This window comes from Muntiacus reevesi, chromosome 1 (assembly GCF_963930625.1).
Source record: "Muntiacus reevesi chromosome 1, mMunRee1.1, whole genome shotgun sequence".
In the NCBI taxonomy this organism is placed as follows: Eukaryota; Metazoa; Chordata; class Mammalia; order Artiodactyla; family Cervidae; genus Muntiacus; species Muntiacus reevesi.
In genome coordinates this window covers 191067988-191087239 of record NC_089249.1, presented here as the reverse complement: position 1 = coordinate 191087239, position 19252 = coordinate 191067988, and the positions used below count along the sequence as shown (strand labels likewise).

The following is a 19252-nucleotide window of genomic DNA, read 5'->3' as shown; positions in this document are numbered from 1 at the left end:
TGGCCTTCAGTGGCCAAGTCAGGCTTTGAACCTCTTGAAGGGAAAGAGGTGGCCCCAAGGGAGGGAGTGAAAGTGTCAGAAGAGCCTGTGGGCCTGTAAGGTTGGCATAGGCCCACTTTGTTGCGCCCCACAAGGCTGCCATTAATGTGCAGTGGGTGGTTGGGAACTGATGTCCCTTATCGGCAGGAGAGAGGGAAGAAAGAATTCCTTCACCCTGGTGTCAGCTAGGCTTGTGAAAGCTTACTAGCACGGGATATGCTGTGAAGGAAGAAGCTGCAGGACCTGGTAATAGTTGGGTAAGGAATGAGGTGGCAGGCCCTGGCCTGGTGTTTTCTCAGATGTGAATGGTAAGAAGAGCTGGTTAGGTGGCAGGTAATGGTCAGTTCAGGATAGGGGTAGGTGGAAAGTCCACCCACTAAATGGAAGATAAGTACATCACCTCCATCCTGTCTGCCAAAGTACCTTCAGCTTTGGCTAACCAACTCTTCCACTCCTTGTTCCATGGGTAGGACTCCTTCGAGTGTCTTGGGGCCTAGCCTCACCCTTCTGGGAGGGCTGCAGAATTGGTATATCCGGTGAAAGTTTAAGGAGAGAACTGTGTGTTCAGTGTAGGGAAACTGAAGGTTACATTTTTCTCAAGTACTCAGATGGAGTAATTGATGGAGTCAGATGGAGATAGTTAGGTGAACAAAGTGATCAGGGGAGGAGCAGCAGACAGGTAGGGAGACCCAAGAGCTAGAACTGTTAAAATTCATTCCAAAAGTCCAGCTCTTCCCTTAGGATTAATGAGGCCACAGAATGGCCTTGTGTCCCCACTTCCGTGGCAAATTTCTGTGTTTAATTGTTGGTGACCTTTCAAGTATCCTTTCTAGTTCTTTCAGGGCTTGATAGGCTTCCTGTCAGGTGGTCAGACCAGAGTAAGTCTCATTTGGAACAAGCAAAAAGACATGAAGATTTTGTGGAAGAAATGAAAATTTAGCAAGTACATTGCTTGTTAAACGTCAACAAATTCATGGGCGTGAAACGGGGTCTCGGAGCCATTTTGTGGCCTATGACGTCACCACTAACGGGCATGGCGTCACTCGCAGGAAACCTCTTGATAGTAGAGCAAGAAGTCCCCCCTCCCCTCTCACGGAATAGAATTCAGTCTGCGCATGCTTTCCTCGAGGCCGCGCTCGTGCGCATGCCCACGGTGGCCAAGGGGGCGCGCTCAGGTCACGTGTTGTGGTGGTCGGCGCGCGCACTGCCTGCCCCGGAAGCTGTCGGCGTGCGGCGCGGCTGGGCGCTAAGATGGCGGCGGCGTGAGTTGCATGTCGTGTGAGGATTCCGGGGCCGCCGTGTCGCTCGGGTCCCACCATGGCCGTCACGATCACGCTCAAAACACTGCAGCAGCAGACCTTCAAGATCCGCATGGAGCCTGATGAGACGGTGCGAGCCAGGCCGGAGCTCCAGAGCGGGAGCGACGGGTGTAGCGGGTGGGGTGGGGGCGGGGAGGCCGGGATCCCGACGAGAGAGGCGGGGAAGACGGCGCAGGGTCGCGCCCTGCCCATTCTCCCCACGGGCCTGACTTTCCCAGATACCCTGATGATTCCCGGCTCTGCCCCTGGTGGCTCGGGCAGCGCTCTTGGGTCGATCTCCAGGCGAGGCCCCACCTCCGGGGCGCCCGCCAGGTCCTGGCTCTAATGTCAGCGCCCTCGCGGGGCGCTGGATCCGCAGGCTCAGATTCCCGGCCGGGCTGCTTTCTCTGGAATGGGTCCTCCGAGTTCCTACCTTTGTAGGCTTTTCCTCGGGACCGTGGTGGCCAAATCTGGGAGTAGTAATCAGGAGATGCCGGGTGATGACAGCAACTATGATGATGATGATAATAAACGGTCTGAGTTTCAGTGGTCCGTGTTTGTTTTTTACCAGTCGCTGAGCGTTTTCATGATGTTTTACTAATTCTGCAAAGTAGGCTTGTCATTTGGGCACTCTTGAGTGTCCTCACTTAACAGATGTGGAAACTTGGAGCTTGAAGAACTTTGCTATAGTCGCATATGCATACAGCAAGGCGTGGCAGAGCTGATTTCAATTCGGATTTGCCTCAAGTGAGAGCCCACAGTCTAAACATGATGCTGTGTTTTTGGCCGGAAAGAGACTTAGGACCTAAAAAACGTGTATTTGGCACTTTTTGCACAATTTCCCCCATGAGGGAGATATTGAAGTTCATTTTTTGTAAAAAGGAAACAAACTAAGATTTTTTGACCAACCCAGCTGTTTGGGCAAGTTAGGTAATCTCTGTGCCTGTATTTTTCTCGAATATAAAATAAGGATATGGAACTTGCTTCTTGGTGCACTGGCTGAGGCTGCACTTTCAATGCAGGGGGCCTGGGTTCAATCCCTGGTCAGGGAACCAGATCCCATATGCCAAAACGAAGATCCTATGCAGCCAAATAAACAGCTTTTAAAAAATGCAAAATGAGGCTCATGGTTAACTATTCCACTCAGTTACAAGTCGTTGAACCTGTGACGTACACATTTATAACAGCACTATCAACTTGGGATTCTCTCAGTAAACACCACTGTCGGCAACCTTAGGTCTCCCCTTTATGTTGATTTGCGTTTCATCATGTTTACATCATTTGAAATATGTATTCGTTTTTTTATTCTCCCATGTGAGTGTCCTCTATGAGAACAGGGACTAATGTTGAGTCTTTGTGCTCTGTCATCTGTACCTAAAACTGCACCTGGCACGTATTAAGTGTTCAGTAAATATTTCGTTGAATGGTACAATGGTTTAGTATGCTTGATTATGAAGCTTAGCTATTCGGCCATCAGGGCTGCAGCCTGCCCACTAACTAGAAGGGAAGAGAGAATCTGGGGGGTTTGCAATGATCATTTACCCTTTCCTCCAGGTGAAGGTGCTAAAGGAGAAGATAGAAGCTGAGAAGGGTCGTGATGCTTTTCCCGTGGCTGGACAGAAACTCATCTATGCTGGCAAGATCCTGAGTGATGATGTCCCCATCAGGGACTATCGCATCGACGAGAAGAACTTCGTGGTCGTCATGGTGACCAAGGTGGGTGATGTCTGCTGGTTGGGAGGGTGGGTGGATTGGCTGGGGAGCTGGCAAACAGCCTGTGCCCAAGAGAGATTAGCCATGGACAGGGCGGGGTGGAGCTGTGGAGGGATGTCGGGGCTAGATAGGAGTACTGATGCCTGCTCCCTTTTTCTGGGTGTCACAGGCCAAAACCAGCCCAGGCACCTCAGTACCCTCAGAGGCCTCACCCACTGCCACCCCGGAGTCTTCCACATCCTTCCCGTCGGCCCCTGCCTCAGGCATGTCCCACCCCCCACCTACTGCCAGAGAAGACAAAAGCCCATCGGAGGAATCTGCCCCCACGACGTCCCCGGAGTCTGTGTCAGGGTAAGGCAAGGAGCCGCAGCTGCAGTTTGGGCCCTGTCTTCCCTGCCCCTTTCAGCTCCCACGGTCGTGGTTCCACACACCTGGGGGGAGGGCAGGCCGCCAGAAGCCAGGGTCCGATTTCTCTCTCTTGAATTTGCAGCTCTGTTCCCTCTTCAGGTAGCAGCGGGCGAGAGGAAGACGCGGCCTCCACGCTAGGTGGGTGGGTGGTCCTCCAATTGAAAATGGCTGGATGCCGCAGGCATCAGCTGGCCTCCTGTGGGCATGGGAGGGCCGGGAAGCTGCCCTTTCTTCTCCTTGGTGACCTGGCCTTTGCTGCTCCCTCCACAGTGACGGGCTCTGAGTATGAGACAATGCTGACGGAGATCATGTCCATGGGCTATGAGCGAGAGCGGGTCGTGGCCGCCCTGAGAGCCAGCTACAACAACCCCCACCGAGCCGTGGAGTATCTGCTCACGGTGAGGTGGGGCTGCTGCCTCCCGGGGAGTTCTCAAGGGAGCATGCGGACTTTGGTGCTCTGAAGGGTGGTCAAAATCTGTCCCCCAAAACCTTTGGGTTAGGGTTCTAGCCAGGAAAGAACTCCTGCAGGAGCCGGGACGAGAGCGGTGGGGTGGGCCTGGGAGGGCAGAGCGGAGGCCTCCTGTGTCTCCCACCAGGACTGAGTGTGCAGGAGGGGAGGCAGTGGGCAGTCTGTGCTTGGAACTAAACAGGACACCTGACAGGGAATTCCTGGGAGCCCCGAGCCAGAACATGGTTCTGTCCAGGAGAGCCAAGTTTCAGAGCAGCCATCCACAGAAGCAGGTGAGTGATTGGGAGGTGTGCACGTGGGGTGCCTGCTATTGCGGCACCTAACTCATCCCACCCACCCCGTACTTCTGGGAGTCCAGGGGGTGTCTGACCACACCCCTTCCCCCTGCCAGCAGGAGAGAACCCCTTGGAATTTCTGCGAGACCAGCCTCATTTCCAGAACATGCGGCAGGTGATTCAGCAGAACCCTGCGCTGCTGCCAGCCCTGCTCCAGCAGCTGGGCCAGGAGAACCCCCAGCTCTTACAGGTACAGGCCTGGGGGCAGAGGGAGTCGGTGCAGGCCCCATCTCCCTCACCCTGTGGGTACCACAGCCCCCAGAGAGAGAGCCCAGCCCAGCGTGGTGGATAGGCACGGCCGACACCATAGTCTCCTGCTGTCCTTGTGACTTGACGACCTCCATGGTTTCACATGATGCTCCCAACCACCTGTGAGGTGTAGGTGCTGTTGTCACACTCCCACAGAGGAAGGCGCCAGAGGTTTGGAGCAGCCTGGCAACTGGTGGAGTGTGTGTATGCCTCCAGCCTCTGGGGCCTGCACTCTGACTTGGCTCCACATTTAGCTGTTGCTTCATAAACGCCCATTGGGTTGCAGGACTGCTGTGCCCTAGTTGGTTTTGACACCTCCGAGCTCAGCAAAGCTCCATCCTGCCCTTGAAGGTTCTGAGGCAGAGGAGCAGTGGCCCCTGAGTGTGACAGGGTCCTCTGGGTCCTCTGTGAAGCCTACCTCTCCTGATTCAGGCATCTGCTACTTCTACCCCAGACATTTCAATCTCCTTTGCTGCCTCCTGCTCACCTCCTCCAGATGCCGGAGGGCCCGGGCTGCCCATCTTCATTCTTTATGTGCTGTCAATCTTGGGGCCTTTAACCTGTGTATGTGTGTGTGAGTCACTCAGTTATGTCGGACTCTTTGCAGTCCTATGGACTGTAGCCCGCCAGGCTCCTCCATTCATGGGATTCTCTCAACAAGAATACTGGAGTGGGTTACCATGTCCTCCAGGGGATCTTCCTGATCCAGGGATTAAACCTGGGTTTCTCATATTGCAGGCAGGTTCTTTACTATCTGAGCCACCAGGGAACGCCCCCCCCCCCCCACCCTCCCTTAAATTTGTATGATCAGCGTGGGCCCTCTGGATGCCATGTTCTCCATGACTGACTTGATGCCTCCATGAAAATGCTTTCTACATATCCAAGACCAGAACAGATTCTCCCAGTCTTCCCTAACCCTGCCAGGACCAACCTGGGCTTGCTTGAGCCCCAGGCACTGGGGGCCTGCTGGGCTTATCCCCAACCTGTCCTGTTTGCTCTGCCTCCAGAACATTGAGCCCAGCCCTGCACTCCACCTCTGTGGCTGCCACCTCATCTTCTACTGGGTCCCCAGGAGGCCACTATCCAGGCCTCTGCTTCCGCACTTTGCCTGTGGTTCTTCTCCACCAGAATCCAGATTCCTGAAAAAGCACTTTTTCCTTTGATGTGAAAATTGTCAAGTGTACATAAAAATAGGGGCATATCAAAACCCCCCAGATGTGCAACACCCAGATGAATTCATCTTTTTAAAAAGTACACAGATGTCTTTTCCTAGTTGATTCTCACCACCGTGGTGTCCTGTCACGCTAGAAGGCACTAGGAGAAAGCAGTTTAGACTTTGCCTCCCTCTCTGATCTCATCTTCTGCTGCCTCTTCCCCTTTCTTGTTTAGAGTTTTGCCACATGGATTTATTTGTTTCTGGAGTTTTCCAGATACACTCCTATCCTTGGGTCTTTGCACTTGGCTGTTGACTCTATGTGGAAAGAAACTTTCTTCTCCATTCTGTGGATCACAGGCCCCTCCCTCCTGGCTTAAAGTGTCTTTCTCAGCCCAAGGTCTACTCTGATGTATGGCAGGGTCAGTATTTACATTGTAAATAATAGTTAACTTATTTGCTTGCTAGCTCCTCTAGGACAGGGCCCGTGTCCACCACTGTGTGGCTGTTTGGCCAGAGTAGGTACCCTGTAAATGTTTGCTGAATGAGTGAAAAGGGCTGTGATAGGGACGTGGGGGAGGGGGGACAAAGGCTATGGGTCACCCTTCTCTCCTCTGTCTTCTATAGCAAATCAGCCGGCACCAGGAGCAGTTCATCCAGATGTTGAATGAGCCCCCAGGGGAGCTGGTGGACATCTCAGACGTGGAGGGCGAGGTGGGCGCCATAGGTGAGGAGGCCCCACAGATGAACTACATCCAGGTGACGCCACAGGAGAAAGAAGCTATAGAGAGGGTAAGAGGCCGGGCCAAGAGGGCTGTGACCTCGTGGGTGGGCAGGGCCCTCACCTCTTGCTTATACCTGCCCGTCTTCCCACAGTTGAAGGCCCTGGGCTTCCCAGAGAGCCTGGTGATCCAGGCCTACTTCGCTTGTGAAAAAAACGAGAACTTGGCTGCCAACTTCCTCCTGAGTCAGAACTTTGATGACGAGTGATGCTGGGAGGCCAGGCTGCCCACCGCCCCCTCCTCCCTACCCTCCCACCCACTCTCCACAAAAGTTTTATAAAAGAAAAAAATATATATATATATTCATGTTTATTTAAGAAGTGGAAAAAAAAATCAAAAACTAAAAAAAAAAGAAACTCTGACCCAACTTCCCACTCTCCTAAAGTGGCCCCTCATTCCCATCTTGGCCTGAAAAGACCTGGGCCAGACAGCTGTCTCCCCTCCCCACCCCCCACCCCAGCCCAGCCTGCTCCAAGGAGCTGGCAGAACTGGAGGTGACAGATGGGCCCCTCTTGGCCTGTGTCCCAGCTCCCTGCAGCCAGATGGAGAGGCGGCTGCTTGCTTCCCCACCCCCCAGAGAGCCCCCGAGACCTCCCCCGCCCTCTTCCAGGGTGAGGGGAAGCTGGAGCTCCAAACTTTTGATCCTCCATTGGAGTGTCACATCTTTCCATCTGTGGTGAACGCTCAAGAGGCCCAAGGACTCCTCCGTGGTCTGGCCTGGGCTTCCATCCTGCATCCCTTTGCTGGGGGGGAAGGTCTGGTTTGTCCTGCTTGGGGAGGGGGAAACATCAGAGTCGCTCTGGAGTTTGAGGCTAGCCCCCCACCCCAGAAGAGAACTGTTGTCTCTGATAAAGGTTTTGAAGTGAATAAAGCTTTAAAAGCTAGTCCTGTGGTTCATCCCTACTGGGGCTTCCCATTCCAGCTGGTCTAGGTCTAGGGGCTAGTTGGGCACAGGAGATGGGGGAATGCCATGAAGGGGCAGAGGGGTCTGTCTGCCTCTGCAGATTGTGGCTCCCAGTGTACCCTGCCCCCCACCACCAAGCTGTGTTATTCCCAGGCAGTGGGCCCCAGCCTTGGAAGGGCTGCTGCTCTCTCCATCCCCCCATCATCACCACAGTCTGTTTTGGCTACACTTCCCCCCTGGTAATTGGCTAATTACTGGAGATTAATGTTGGTAAACAGAAGCCTTCTTCTCCTCTGCCATCTGCTCCTCCATTATTTCTCCATTGTGCCCCCCCTATTATTCCCCCTGAAGCCCCAGAGTTGGTCGGCATGGTCTTGAGTCCCCTGAGTGAGCAGAGCCGGGGAAGGGTGGGGGATTCCCTGGCTCCAGGTGTTGGGGAAGGAACCAATGTGCCCAGGGAGGGGTGTGATAAGAGAGAACATAGCTCTTCAGGGGTGGGGCAAGTTTTATTGGGAAAGAACCCAGCTCAGGAGTCGGGTGTTTCAGAGTCTGCTGGATCCTGGGCCGCAGCAGCGGCCATTGCAGCAGCTCGTGCCTCCTTCTTCTTTCTTTGTTTCTCCTCCTTGAGGCGCTTGCGATGCTGCTTCTCCAAGTCCTGCAGCAGCTCCTGGAAGCGGGCACTCCTCGGGTCCACGTGGTATCCCAGGCGTTCCTGGGCCTCCGCCTGCAGCCGGGCCCTCCGCTCCTTGTCTGCTTGCTCCTTCTCCCTGCGTGCCTGCTGCTGCCGCCGCCAGTTCTCAATCATCTGTGGCATCTTGGCCATGCACTCTTCAATGAGCTGCTCCCTGCCGGTGAAGGAGGGTGGTTGATGAGGGCAAGCCCCACCCAGCCAGAGCAGTACCCATCCACCCACCCCCAAGCCTTTGCCCACATCCTGCCTCTTCCAGCTCCCCTATATTTTGAGATGAAAGATTGGGAAGGCTTACGGTGGTCTTTAAAATGGTCAAGAAAAGTCCTTGACAAGTGAAGCAAGAGGCAGGAGAGAGAAACTAGTATGTGTAAAAGTGACAGTGTTAGTCACTCAGTTGTGTCTTACTCTTTAAGACCCCGTGGACTATAGCTGCCAGGCTCCTCTATCCATGGAATTCTCCAGGCAAGAATACTGGAGTGAGTAGCCATTCTCTTCTCCAGGGGATCTTCCCAACCCAGGGATCAAACCCCGGTCTCCTGCATTGCAGATTCTTTACCATCTGAACCACCAGGGAAATAAATATGTATTTAACCTTGAGTAAGCCCCAGTCACTCCAGGAGCAGACCCCAAGTCAACCCAACATTTCCCTGAGCTGTCTCCTGAGCACTCCAAGTGTCGCATGTTATTCCCATAGCACATTCCTTCATCCTACAGACATCATTGAGTACCCACTCTATGCCAGGCCCACTTCTAGATACAGGAGTGGAGGCAAGAAATGAATCTGACCTTTCCCTCCAATAGGAGGCAGGTGTGAGTCACTGTTCCATTTTAAGGATTAGAAACATGAAACTGAAAGCCCCATGGTAGGATTAGCCAGCTGGGATAACTGGGTTTTTTGACGTAGGTTCACATCCCAGCTCTTCATTCACTGGGTGACTGGACAAGTGACTTCGCCCTCCTCGGCCTCAGTTTACTGTCTCTCAAATAAGGGTGATTCCCTCTTCCTCTTAGAGCTGCTGTGAGGGCAAGAACAGTAAACACCAGGAACACACTTGCGTGCCTTTGGCTGCCCCCTCTCTTCAGTAAGTGGCACAATCAATATCTTTGCTCTTGCTTCCATTCTTCCCTCTAAATCCTTCAAACCTGCCCGCCAAGTCAGATCTGTACCCTTGATCCCATACTCCATACCCTCTCTCACCTCCCCAGCCACACTAATGTCCAGGCTGTTTCTTAAAGCACATGCCTACCTCAGGGCCTTTGCACCGGCTGTTCCCTTTACCAAGAACACTCTCCCTAAGATCTTTCCATAGCTACCGCTGATCATTCATCTCTCTGAGTCGCTCAGTCATGTCCGACTCTTTGCGACCCCATGGACTATACGGTCCATGGAATTCTCCAGGCCAGAATACAGGAGTGGGTAGCCTTTCCCTGCTCCAGGGGATCTTCCCAACCCAGGGATCGAACCTAGGTCTCCTGCATTGCAGGTGGATTCTTGACCAGCTGAGCCACAAGGGAAACCCAACAGGTCTCTGCTTAAACATTTTAAATGTCAAGTTCTCAGAGAAGCCTGAGGCCTACCAAGGCGAAGTCGCCCTCAGGCATGCACGCTCCACCCAATTTTATCTTCCTAATGACTCTGGGTCACCATCTGAAATTCATTTTATTCCCCACTATGCCCTCAGCACCCGGGACGTGGCTTTGCGCACAGTAGGCGCTAGGTAAAGATTTGTTGACGGATGACTAAATGAACTTAGCCAGAAGTCTTTTTGTATCTAGGTGAGCGTGCACGTAAATACTGCACGCAGACCCCGCGATAAACCGCCCAATGGAGTAAGCACTGTTGACGCACAGTTCACCATCGGCCCGCAGCCCGGCTCCCGCCCGACCGCACGCACGCACCTGGCTTGTCGCTTCTGCTCTTCGGCCAGCTGCTGCACCCGCAGCGATTCCTGCATGACCGCCAGGCTCGGGTACCATTCTCGCTCCTCAGCCTCCAGCTCGAGCAGCTGTTCCCGCGACGGCCACAGAGAACCGGGGTCAACCCCGGAGGCGGCGCCATGCCGCGCGAACTGCTTAGCTGCGTAGCGCGGCCCCAGCTGCCAGCGCGGGGTCAATGGGTCATCCGGGTCTGGCCACCAGGGGTCCCGTGAGCGGCGCGGGGGCGGCGGCGCTCGGTAGCGGCGGGACCCCGGGCCCAGGGTCGTCACCCACCCGAGCAGGCAGCGAGTCTGCCGCATGGGCGCAGCCATCTTGGCCGTGCGAGGTCCTCGCGAGCAGGCCGGGGCTGGCCGAGGCGCTGCCTGCGCGTGAGCTGCTTTGGGGGCCGGGGGAGGCGAGGAGCTTCTTGGCTGCCTCAGTTCCGCGCAGGGAGTAGAGGGGGGTAGTCTTATTTTTACACATCTTTAAGTATAATTATAAAATTTCCTGTAGCAGTTAATTTATTAAAATCGTATTTAAATTTTTTCTTAGTTTTTTGTTCATATTTAAAATTTAATTTTATATGTTAAAATAGCATTTATTTTAAATATTAACATTTAGATGTTTTAAATTTAAACTATCATTTAAATATTTATTTAAAACACTGAAATATTTTTATTTTAAATTCAATCTACGTATTATTTTATATTTTAAATCTATGCAACATATTTAATTTTTTTAAAATCCGGGCAAGAATATTGGAGTGGATTGCCATTTCCTCCTCCAGGGGATCTATCCTGACCCACGGATCGAACCAGTGTCTTCTTCGTCTCCTGGACTGTAGGAGGATTCTTTACCCGCTGAGCCAAGGGGGAAGCAACCCTTGGCTACTTTCTAGGTCCATGGGCTTCAGTAGTTGCCGCTCGCTGGCTCACTACTTGTGGTAAAAGGACTCTGTTGCCCTTCAGCCCTGGAATCATCGGTACCAGGGAACAAACCGTGTCCCTTGTTGGCAGACGGTTTCTTACAGCACCACCACGGAAGTCCTAAATATTTAAATTTTATATAAACACTTATTTAAACATTGTTCACAACATTAACTTTTTATATTATGCTTTTTCATTTGATTTTAATATCTTTATTTAAATTTTAATTTTGAATAATTACTTAAAAGTTTCCTTAACATTTATTTAAATGTTTACATTTTGGGGCCTTCCCTGGTGGCTCAGATGGTAAACAATCTGCCTGCACTGCAGGAGACCTAGGTTGGATCCCTGGGTGGGGAAGATACCCTGGAAAAGAGAATGGCTACCCGTTCTAGTATTGTTGCCTGGAGAATTCCATGGACAGAGGAGCCTAGTGGGCTGTAGTCCATGGGGTTGCAAAGAGTTGGACGTGACTGAGGGACTAACACTAATATTCCTATCTAAAACACTTGAATTTGAAAGTAAATATTTATGATATTCATAGAGAAATTTTACTTTACATCATATTGTAAATATTTAGTTACTTTATACCTTTTAAGTTTTTGTAGGTTAAACCATTTAAAACATTCAATCCTGGTGTAGAAACTAAATACTATTTTTGAAAAAGGATTTCTACCTTAGAAAGAAAGGAAATTCTGACCCATGCTACAGCATGGATGAAATTGAAAGCCATTATAGTGAGTGAAATAAGGCAGTCAGAAAAGGACATAAGTTGTATGATTTCACTTATATGAGGTCCCTAGAGGAGTCAGATTCATAGAGTCACCAAGTAGGAGGGTGCCTGGGAGGGGCAGGGAACTGGGGAATGGGAGTTACTGCTCAATAGGTACAGTGGATTTATACTGTATTGAGTATAGGTGCTCAATAGGTACAGAATTTCTGTTTGGGATGATGGAAAAGTTCTGGAGATGGGTGGTGATGGCGGTTTCACAACGTTGTGAATGTGCTTAATGCCACTAAACAGTACACTTGAAAATGGTTAAAATGTAAATTTTATGTTGTGCATATTTTAGTATTAAAAAAAAATGCCGTTTGCCCAGGGAGCCAGGACAAGAATGTTCATAGTTCATAGCAGTACTATCTATCGTATATGTTAATCTCAAGCTGAAAACAATTCGCACCTGAGTCCATCTGCAGTCGAGTGGATCCCTGAATATTGATGTTTCAGCCAACAGAATACCACACAGCACTCACAGCTGCTCACTGCCTTGTGGATGATTCTCATCAACATCTTATGCAACAAAGGAAGTGGGACCCGAATGATTCTGTTTCACAAAGGAATGTTTTTGATTGTGTAAGGGCTTCCCCCGTGGCTCAGTGGTAGAGAATTCACCTGCCAAGGCAGGAGACTTGGGTTCAATCCCTGGGTCAAGAAGCTGCCCTGAAGGAGGAACTGGCAACCCACTCCAGTATTCTTGCCTGGAGAACCCCCAAGACAGAGGAGCCTGGAGGGCTACAGTCCAAGGGCTCTTTTAGTCTGACATGACTTTAGCAACTCAACAACAGAAACAAAGTTTACACAAACTGTCCTTTTTTTTTTTTTTTTTTTTGTCCTTTTCATATAAAGTTGAAAAACCCTGTGTTATGGATGCACTCTTTAAGAGGTAAAAGATAAAGAAAAGCCAAACAGTGACCATTCTGGAAGTCAGGATGGTACACCTCTGGTGGGGGATGAGGAGGCAGCTGGGTGGTGGTCACGTGGGAGGTGTGGGAGGGGTTTGCTTTGTAACAGATTATTGAGCTGGGCATTCCCATTCTGTTAGCTTTTCTCTAAGTGGACTGTATTCCCTGTTATTTCTTGATCCGGGCTTTAGTGATGCCTGAGTTATAATTATTCTTTCAGTTGGATATAATTGTATATGTGTGGGTTGCACACTTTCCTGTAGCTTTATTATATTTTGCAATTTAGAAAAATGAAAATACACGCAACAAAAAGGGTTTCAGTGAGAAGTCCTACTCCCACCTGTCTCTCATCCTCTGCTTCCTTGGAGTCCCTCCACCATCACTTGTGTTAGTTTCTTATGTATCCTAGAGTTGGTTTATACATTCTTTTTTTGAATTTTTATTGAATTTGTTACAATATTGCTTCTTTTTGTATTTTTGGCTTTTGGCCCGGGGGGCATGTGGGATCTTAACCCCCTGACTGATGAGGGATCAAACCCACAACCCCTGCACTGGAAGGCAAGGTCTTAACCACTGGACAACCAGGGAAGTCTCTATACTTTCTTATTTAAAGTGTTAATGGATTATTTCACAAGGACAGAAGATTACGGTCATTGTATCGTCACCCAGGTTTAACAAATACTCACGCTTTGGCTCCCTTGCTTCAGGGTGTTGTTTTTTGTTTTTATTTCTTTAAATAAAACGAGCCCTATTACAAAAGCTTCCAATGACAGTAAGGCCTCTGCCTGCAGATTCCAGTCTTCCCTCCACCCTTTACCCCCTCCACCCATCACCCTTCTCAGGACTGATGGTTACTTTGAAATCAGCTTATTCTTCCAAGACCAGTCTTTATGCATTCATTACTTACCTAGAGTGTGTGAGAACAATATTAATGCATTAATATATTTTAAACAGTTTGCATAAATGGTATCCTGAACGTATTAGTTTGCAACTTTTCCCCCTCAGCCTCTTGGTTTCCGGATATCTCCAAGTGGATTCACCTAGATTTCTGCTGTGTAGCTGTGCTTTTCGCAGTGTGGGTTACAGGGCCCATTACTGATTCAGGAAGTCAGTGAACTGGGTTCCAACCAGCATTTATCTCTAGGTTTACAGTTAAGGGAAGAATGACAGAAATGATATGAATGAAGAATGATAGAAATGAAGAATGAAGAAATGATAGAATGATAGAAATGAAGAATGATAGAAAACTTCTTTTCATTTTTAAAAATGTTTTATTTTTTAAAATGAGGTGACACATAAAACTTAGTGCTGTAACATTTTTTGGCTACGCTGCTTCTTTGTTGCTGCTTGAGGGCTCTCTCTAGTTGTGGCTAGCAGGGGCTGCTCTCTAGCTATGGTGCTTGGGTGGTGGTGGCTTCCCTTGTTGCAGAGCCCCAGTTCTAGGGCATGTGGGCTCAGTAGTTGTGGGATGAGGGCTTAGTTGCCTTACGGCATGTGGAATCTTCCCAGACCAGGCATTGAACCTGTGTCCCCTGCATGGGCAGGCGGACTCTTAACCATTGGATCATTAAGGAAATTCTTGTAACCATTTTAAGGTCCACTACTGTTCTGTGGCATTAAGCACATTCACATTGTTGTGCAACCATTACCACCATCCATTTCCAGGAATTTGTCATCTTGTAAAACAGAAACTCTTTCCCCATTAAGCAACTAACTCTCCATTCTGCACTTCCCTCAGCTCCTGGCAATTACCATTCTAATTTCTGTCTCTGTGAATGTGACTACTCTTGGAACCTCATGTGAGTGGAATCATACAGTATTTGTCCTTTTGTGACTGGCTTATTTTACTGAGCATAATGTCCTCAAGGGTCAGAATTTACTTCCTTTTTAAGGCTGAGTGATATTTCATTGCAGATATTCACCATAGTTTGTTTTTCTGTTCACCCACTGATAGACATTTGGGCTGCTTCTACCTTTTGGCTATTGTGAATAATGCTCTTGTGGACATGGGTATAATTGCAGTTATTATTAATGAAAAATACAGAATAAAATTAAAATGTCAAGTTGTATCACATGTACTAATGGTAAGTATTGTTTGGTGAAACATTTATTTCTGTCACATATGCATGTATGTGTATATACTGGTGATGCAGTTGTTATTAATGGTAACAAACCTTCCCCAAACAACTATTTTGTTGTGCTTATTGTGTAGATCAGGAATTTGGGCAGGGCACAGTGGCGATGGTTGTCTCTGTTCCATGCTGTCTGCAGCCCCCAGTGGGAATAATTGAAAGTTGAGTGACTTAACACCTGGCAGCTGGCATCATCAGAAAGCATCTTTATTCATCCATGACTTACAATGGATTCTGGCTGGATATTCAGCTGAGGTGTTGGCGGGGACAGCCGCCCAGTGGTCTCGCTTTTGGTCACACAGTCACCAACGTTGTCTAGGTTCAAGGGTAGGGGACAGAGACCTTGTCACTCACAGGAGTCTCAGGGCCATATTGTCACAGTTGCATACAAAGGATTGTATGTAGAACATGTAGGATAGGACATATTTTTTTAAATATTTATTTATTGTATTCGGCTGCATCTGGCCTTAGTTGTGCCGTGTGGGATATTCACTGTGTCATTCAGCGCCATTCATTGCGGCACTCAAACTCAGTAGTTGTGATGCTCAGCCTTAGTTGGTTCATGGCATATGGCATATGGCATCTTACTGCCCTGGCCAGGGATCAAACCCACAATCCCTGCATTGCAAGGCGGATTCTTAACCACCGGACCACCAGCGAAGTCCCATGGTGTGTGTGTGTTAGTTGCTCAGTCATATCTGATTCTTTGAGACCCCATGGACTGTAGCCCGCCAGCCTCCTTTCTCCATGAAATTCCCCAGGCAAGGATACTGGAGTGGGTTGCCATTTCCTTCTCCAGGGAATCTTCACAACCCAGGGATTAAACTTGGGTCTCCTGTATTGCAGGCAAATACTTTACTGTTTGAGCTACTAGGGAAACCCCCATGGTAGGCTATTCCTTATCATTCAGGTTTGACTCAGCGGACCCCTCCCTGGCTTCTTGGAACTTTGTTCGTGCTAAGTCACTTGTTGTGTCCAACTCTGTGACCCCATGGACTGCCTGCCAGGCTCCTCTGTCCATGGAATTTCCCAGGCGAGAATATTGGAGTGGGTAGCCATTTCCTCCTCCAGGAGATCTCCCCAACCCAGGGATGGAACACATGTCTCCTGCATTGGCAGGTGGGTTCTTTACCACTAGCGCCGCTTGGGAAGCCCTTGGAACTTTGAAGACATACAAAATGAAGTAGAGTCGGTCCCTGACATCAAACACCTCAGTCTTGTGGGTGAGACATACAAATAATTACAGTGAAGATGAAGCAGGAAGAAAGTGCCTGGAATGGGACTGATAGACAGGTGCAAATTTCTGAGCTAATTTGCTACCAGACCAGGAAATTTGGGGACCATGGGGTTCCCAGGTGGTGCTAGTGGTAAAGAATCTGCCTGCCAATGCAGGACATGCAAGAGACACAGGAGTTGATCCCTAGTTTGGGAAGATCACCTGGAAGAGGAAATGGCAACCCACTCCAGTATCCTTGCCTGGAAAATTCCAAGGACAGAGGAGCCTGGCAGGCTACAGTCCATGGGGTTGCAAAGAGTCAGACACGACTGAGCACAGGCATGCATGCTGAGTTGTAAGCTGGGACTCCAGTGTAGTAACTGATATGCAGCACAGTCTGGACAAGTGTCTCTAACATGCAGCCAGGAACTTGAACCACTGATAAGGAGCAAACTTGCAGACAGAGTAAGTGCAAAAAGCCAGGTGCAGAAGAACCACTTTTGAGAATGTTCTTTGCAAGATGGTTTGTGACGGTTAAAAAAATGGACAATGGAGGAAAAATTGGGGAGTATGTATGTGCAGTGAAGTACTCTTAAGCAGTAAAAATGAAGGAACATGAAGGGGAGGACAGATGAAAGTTAAAAGGATACATTAAGATATCCTATATATTGTTTTATACAAAACAATTTTATGTATCTTTTCTGAATGGACAGGTACATAGTAAAACTGTGAATACCAGTCCTGGGGATTAAAATTGGCAAATTCAAGGTTTAAGGATAGTATAAAGCCAGTTTCTCTCGTATTTGTAACCTTTTATTTCTTAATTGGGTTAATTGTTCAGTCACTAAGTCACATCCGACTCTTTGTGACCTCATGAACTGCAGCATGCCAGATTTCCCTGTCCTTCACTGTCTCCTGGAGTTTGCTCAAATTCATGTTCATTGAGTTGGTGATGCCATCCAGCCATCTTATCCTCTGTCTCCCCCTTCTTCTCCTGCCTTCAGCCTTTCCCAACATCGGGATCTTTTCCAGTAAGTGAGTTCTTCGAAACAGGTGGCCAAAGTATTGGAGCTTCAGCTTCAGCATCAGTCCTTCCAATGAATATTCAGGGTTGATTTCCTTTCTGTCTAAGGGACTCTCAAGAGTCTTCCCCAGCACCACAGTTTGAAAGCATCAATTCTTTGGTGCTCAGCCTTCTTTACTGTCCAACTCACATCCATCCATGACTACTGGAAAAACCATAGCTCTGACTACACGGATCTTTGTCAGCAAGGTGATGTCTCTGCTTTTTAATATGCTGTCTATGTTTGTCATAACTTTTTTTCCAAGAAGCAAGTGTCTTTTAGTTTCGTGGCTGTAGTCACGAAATTATGACTGCTGTAGTCATATGCAGTGCTTTTGAAGCCCAAGAAAATAAAAACTATCATTGTTTCCACTTTCCCCCCATCTGTTTGCCATGAAGTGATGGGACTGAATGCCATAATCTTAGTTTTTTGAAAGTTGAGGTTTTTTTTTTTTTTTCTAATGTTGAGTTTTAAGCCAGCTTTTTCACTCTCGTCTTGGACCTTCATCAAGAGGCTCTTTAGTTCCTCTTCAGTTTCTGCCACTAGGGTGGTATCATCAGCATATTTGAGATTATTGATACTTCTCCCAACAATCTTGATTCCAGGTTGTGAGTCATCCAGCCCAGCATTTTGCATTTTGCATGATGTACTCTGCATATAAGTTAAATAAGCTAAATATATAGCCTTGACATAGTCCTTTCCTGATTTTGAGCTAGTCAGTTGTTCCATGTAAGGTTCTAACTGTTGCTTCTTGACCTGCATACAGATTTCTCAGGAGACAGGTAAGGTGGTCTCGTATTCCCATCTCTTTAAGAATTTTCCAGTTTTGTTGTGATACACACAGTCAAAGGTTAGCGTAGTGAATGAGGCAGAAATAGATTTTTTTTTTAATTCCCTAGCTTTTTCTATGATCCAATGAATGAGTACAGGGTAATGAGTACAGTGGTGTTATATTTTTATCTCTTTCTCGCCCCTCCTCCCATATATAATGTATTTACTTGGCTGTGCTGGGTCTTAGCTGCGGCACACAGGATCTTCGATCTTCCTTGAGGCATGAGGGATCTTTCAGTAGTGGTGGCTGGGACTTAGTTCCCTGACCAGGGATCGAACTCAGCCTCCCTGTATTGGGAACTAGGAGTCTTAGCCACTGGACCACCAGTTGTTGTTGTTTAGTCGATAAATCATGTCTGACTCTTTGTGACCCCATGGACTGTAGCCCGGCAAGGCACCTCTGTCCATGGGATTTCCTAGGCAAGAGTACTGGAGTGGGTGGCCATTTCCTTCTCCAGGGGATTTTCCCACCCCAGGGCCTGAACTGGAGTCGCCTGCATTGGCAGGTAGGTTGTTTACCACGGAGCCACTAGGGAAACCCCTAGTGCTGGACCACCAGGGGCATCCCTATATATTCTACTTTTACATTACCTATATCGTATACATATTACCATATATTTATCTGTATCTATCATGTATTTTATCTATCTTTATCTATACTTGTTTGAATGCCCAAAATATCAATGCTTCACTTAAAAAACAAGGGGCAGGACTTCCTGGCTGTCCAGTGGTTAAGACTCTGAGCTTCCACTGCAGGGACACGGGGTCAGTCCCTGGTTGGGGAGCAGAGATTACTCATGGGGCACTGTGCAGCCAGGAAAAAAAGAAAAAAGCAAAACAAAAACACAAGGGGCAGAACAAAGGTATTCATTGCTTTCATGTATGTAGTTCTCTCTCTTTGTCTTTGCATTTTTTTGCATTGAATTTTTAAACTCTAAAATGAAGCTCCCTCAGCCACAATCTCATCATGCCCCTCCCCAACAGGCAAATCCTGCTGCTCTTTTCATTGTGCAAATACCTGTAAATTAACCTCCTTCCTCCAAAGGTCAGCAGCTTGTGAACTTTTCTTAACTTCATTTTTTTTTTTAAATGCTCTCTTTCCATGTTGAAACTTTGAAGAGTGTTGCAGCCCTGTACAGCTGGGTGGGATTATGGGATTATGCCTGGCGAATCTGGAGAATAGGAAAGAATCCACCTGCACTGCAGGAGACTGGAGAGACAAGAGAGACAAGATTCTGTCCCTAGGTCGGAAGATCCCCTGGAGGAGGGCATCCCCTGGAGGAGGGCAACTCACTCCAGTATCCTTGCCTGGAGAAACCCATGGACAGAAGAGCTTGGAGGGTTGCAAAGAGGAGTCCATGGGGTTGCAAAGAGTCAGACATGACCGAGCGACTGAAAACAGCACCGCGTGACTGGAGGCAGTGAGAAAACGGGGAGAGAGT

General features: G+C 48.7%; 2 protein-coding genes across 3 annotated transcripts; one reads left to right on the top strand and one right to left on the bottom strand.

Moving 5' to 3' along the window:
* The first annotated feature begins 1240 nt into the window (after positions 1-1240).
* Positions 1241-7330, top strand: RAD23A (RAD23 homolog A, nucleotide excision repair protein). 2 transcript variants are annotated; one of them, XM_065917651.1, is made up of 9 exons: positions 1241-1428; positions 2892-3053; positions 3220-3401; positions 3541-3596; positions 3729-3856; positions 4121-4199; positions 4319-4452; positions 6292-6456; positions 6541-7330. In XM_065917651.1, the coding sequence occupies exons 1-9, from the start codon at positions 1357-1359 to the stop codon at positions 6652-6654; spliced, it is 1092 nt and encodes a 363-aa protein (XP_065773723.1). In that variant the 5' UTR covers positions 1241-1356; the 3' UTR covers positions 6655-7330. The 2 variants fall into 2 exon arrangements, with proteins under 2 accessions (XP_065773723.1, XP_065773724.1); XM_065917652.1 differs by having other exon boundaries at positions 1242-1428; positions 4322-4452.
* Positions 7331-7837: 507 nt separating this feature from the next.
* On the bottom strand, positions 7838-10307 carry GADD45GIP1 (GADD45G interacting protein 1). Its single transcript, XM_065917653.1, has 2 exons — positions 9941-10307; positions 7838-8195 (listed from the first exon to the last, which is right to left on the bottom strand). The coding sequence occupies exons 1-2, from the start codon at positions 10288-10290 to the stop codon at positions 7877-7879; spliced, it is 669 nt and encodes a 222-aa protein (XP_065773725.1). The 5' UTR covers positions 10291-10307; the 3' UTR covers positions 7838-7876.
* Positions 10308-19252: the final 8945 nt, after the last annotated feature.

What these genes read in the sequence shown, in the direction of transcription:
- GADD45GIP1 (XM_065917653.1), bottom strand. Translation starts at nt 10,290, where the DNA reads ATGGCTGCGCCCATGCGGCAGACTCGCTGCCTGCTCGGGTGGGTGACG. An exon ending in GAGCAGAAGCGACAAGCCAG is followed by an intron (nt 8,196 to 9,940) that starts GTGCGTGCGTGC and finishes CTTCACCGGCAG; the next exon opens with GGAGCAGCTCATTGAAGAGT.
- RAD23A (XM_065917651.1), top strand. Translation starts at nt 1,357, where the DNA reads ATGGCCGTCACGATCACGCTCAAAACACTGCAGCAGCAGACCTTCAAG. An exon ending in AGACGCGGCCTCCACGCTAG is followed by an intron (nt 3,597 to 3,728) that starts GTGGGTGGGTGG and finishes CTCCCTCCACAG; the next exon opens with TGACGGGCTCTGAGTATGAG. An exon ending in AGAACCCCCAGCTCTTACAG is followed by an intron (nt 4,453 to 6,291) that starts GTACAGGCCTGG and finishes TGTCTTCTATAG; the next exon opens with CAAATCAGCCGGCACCAGGA.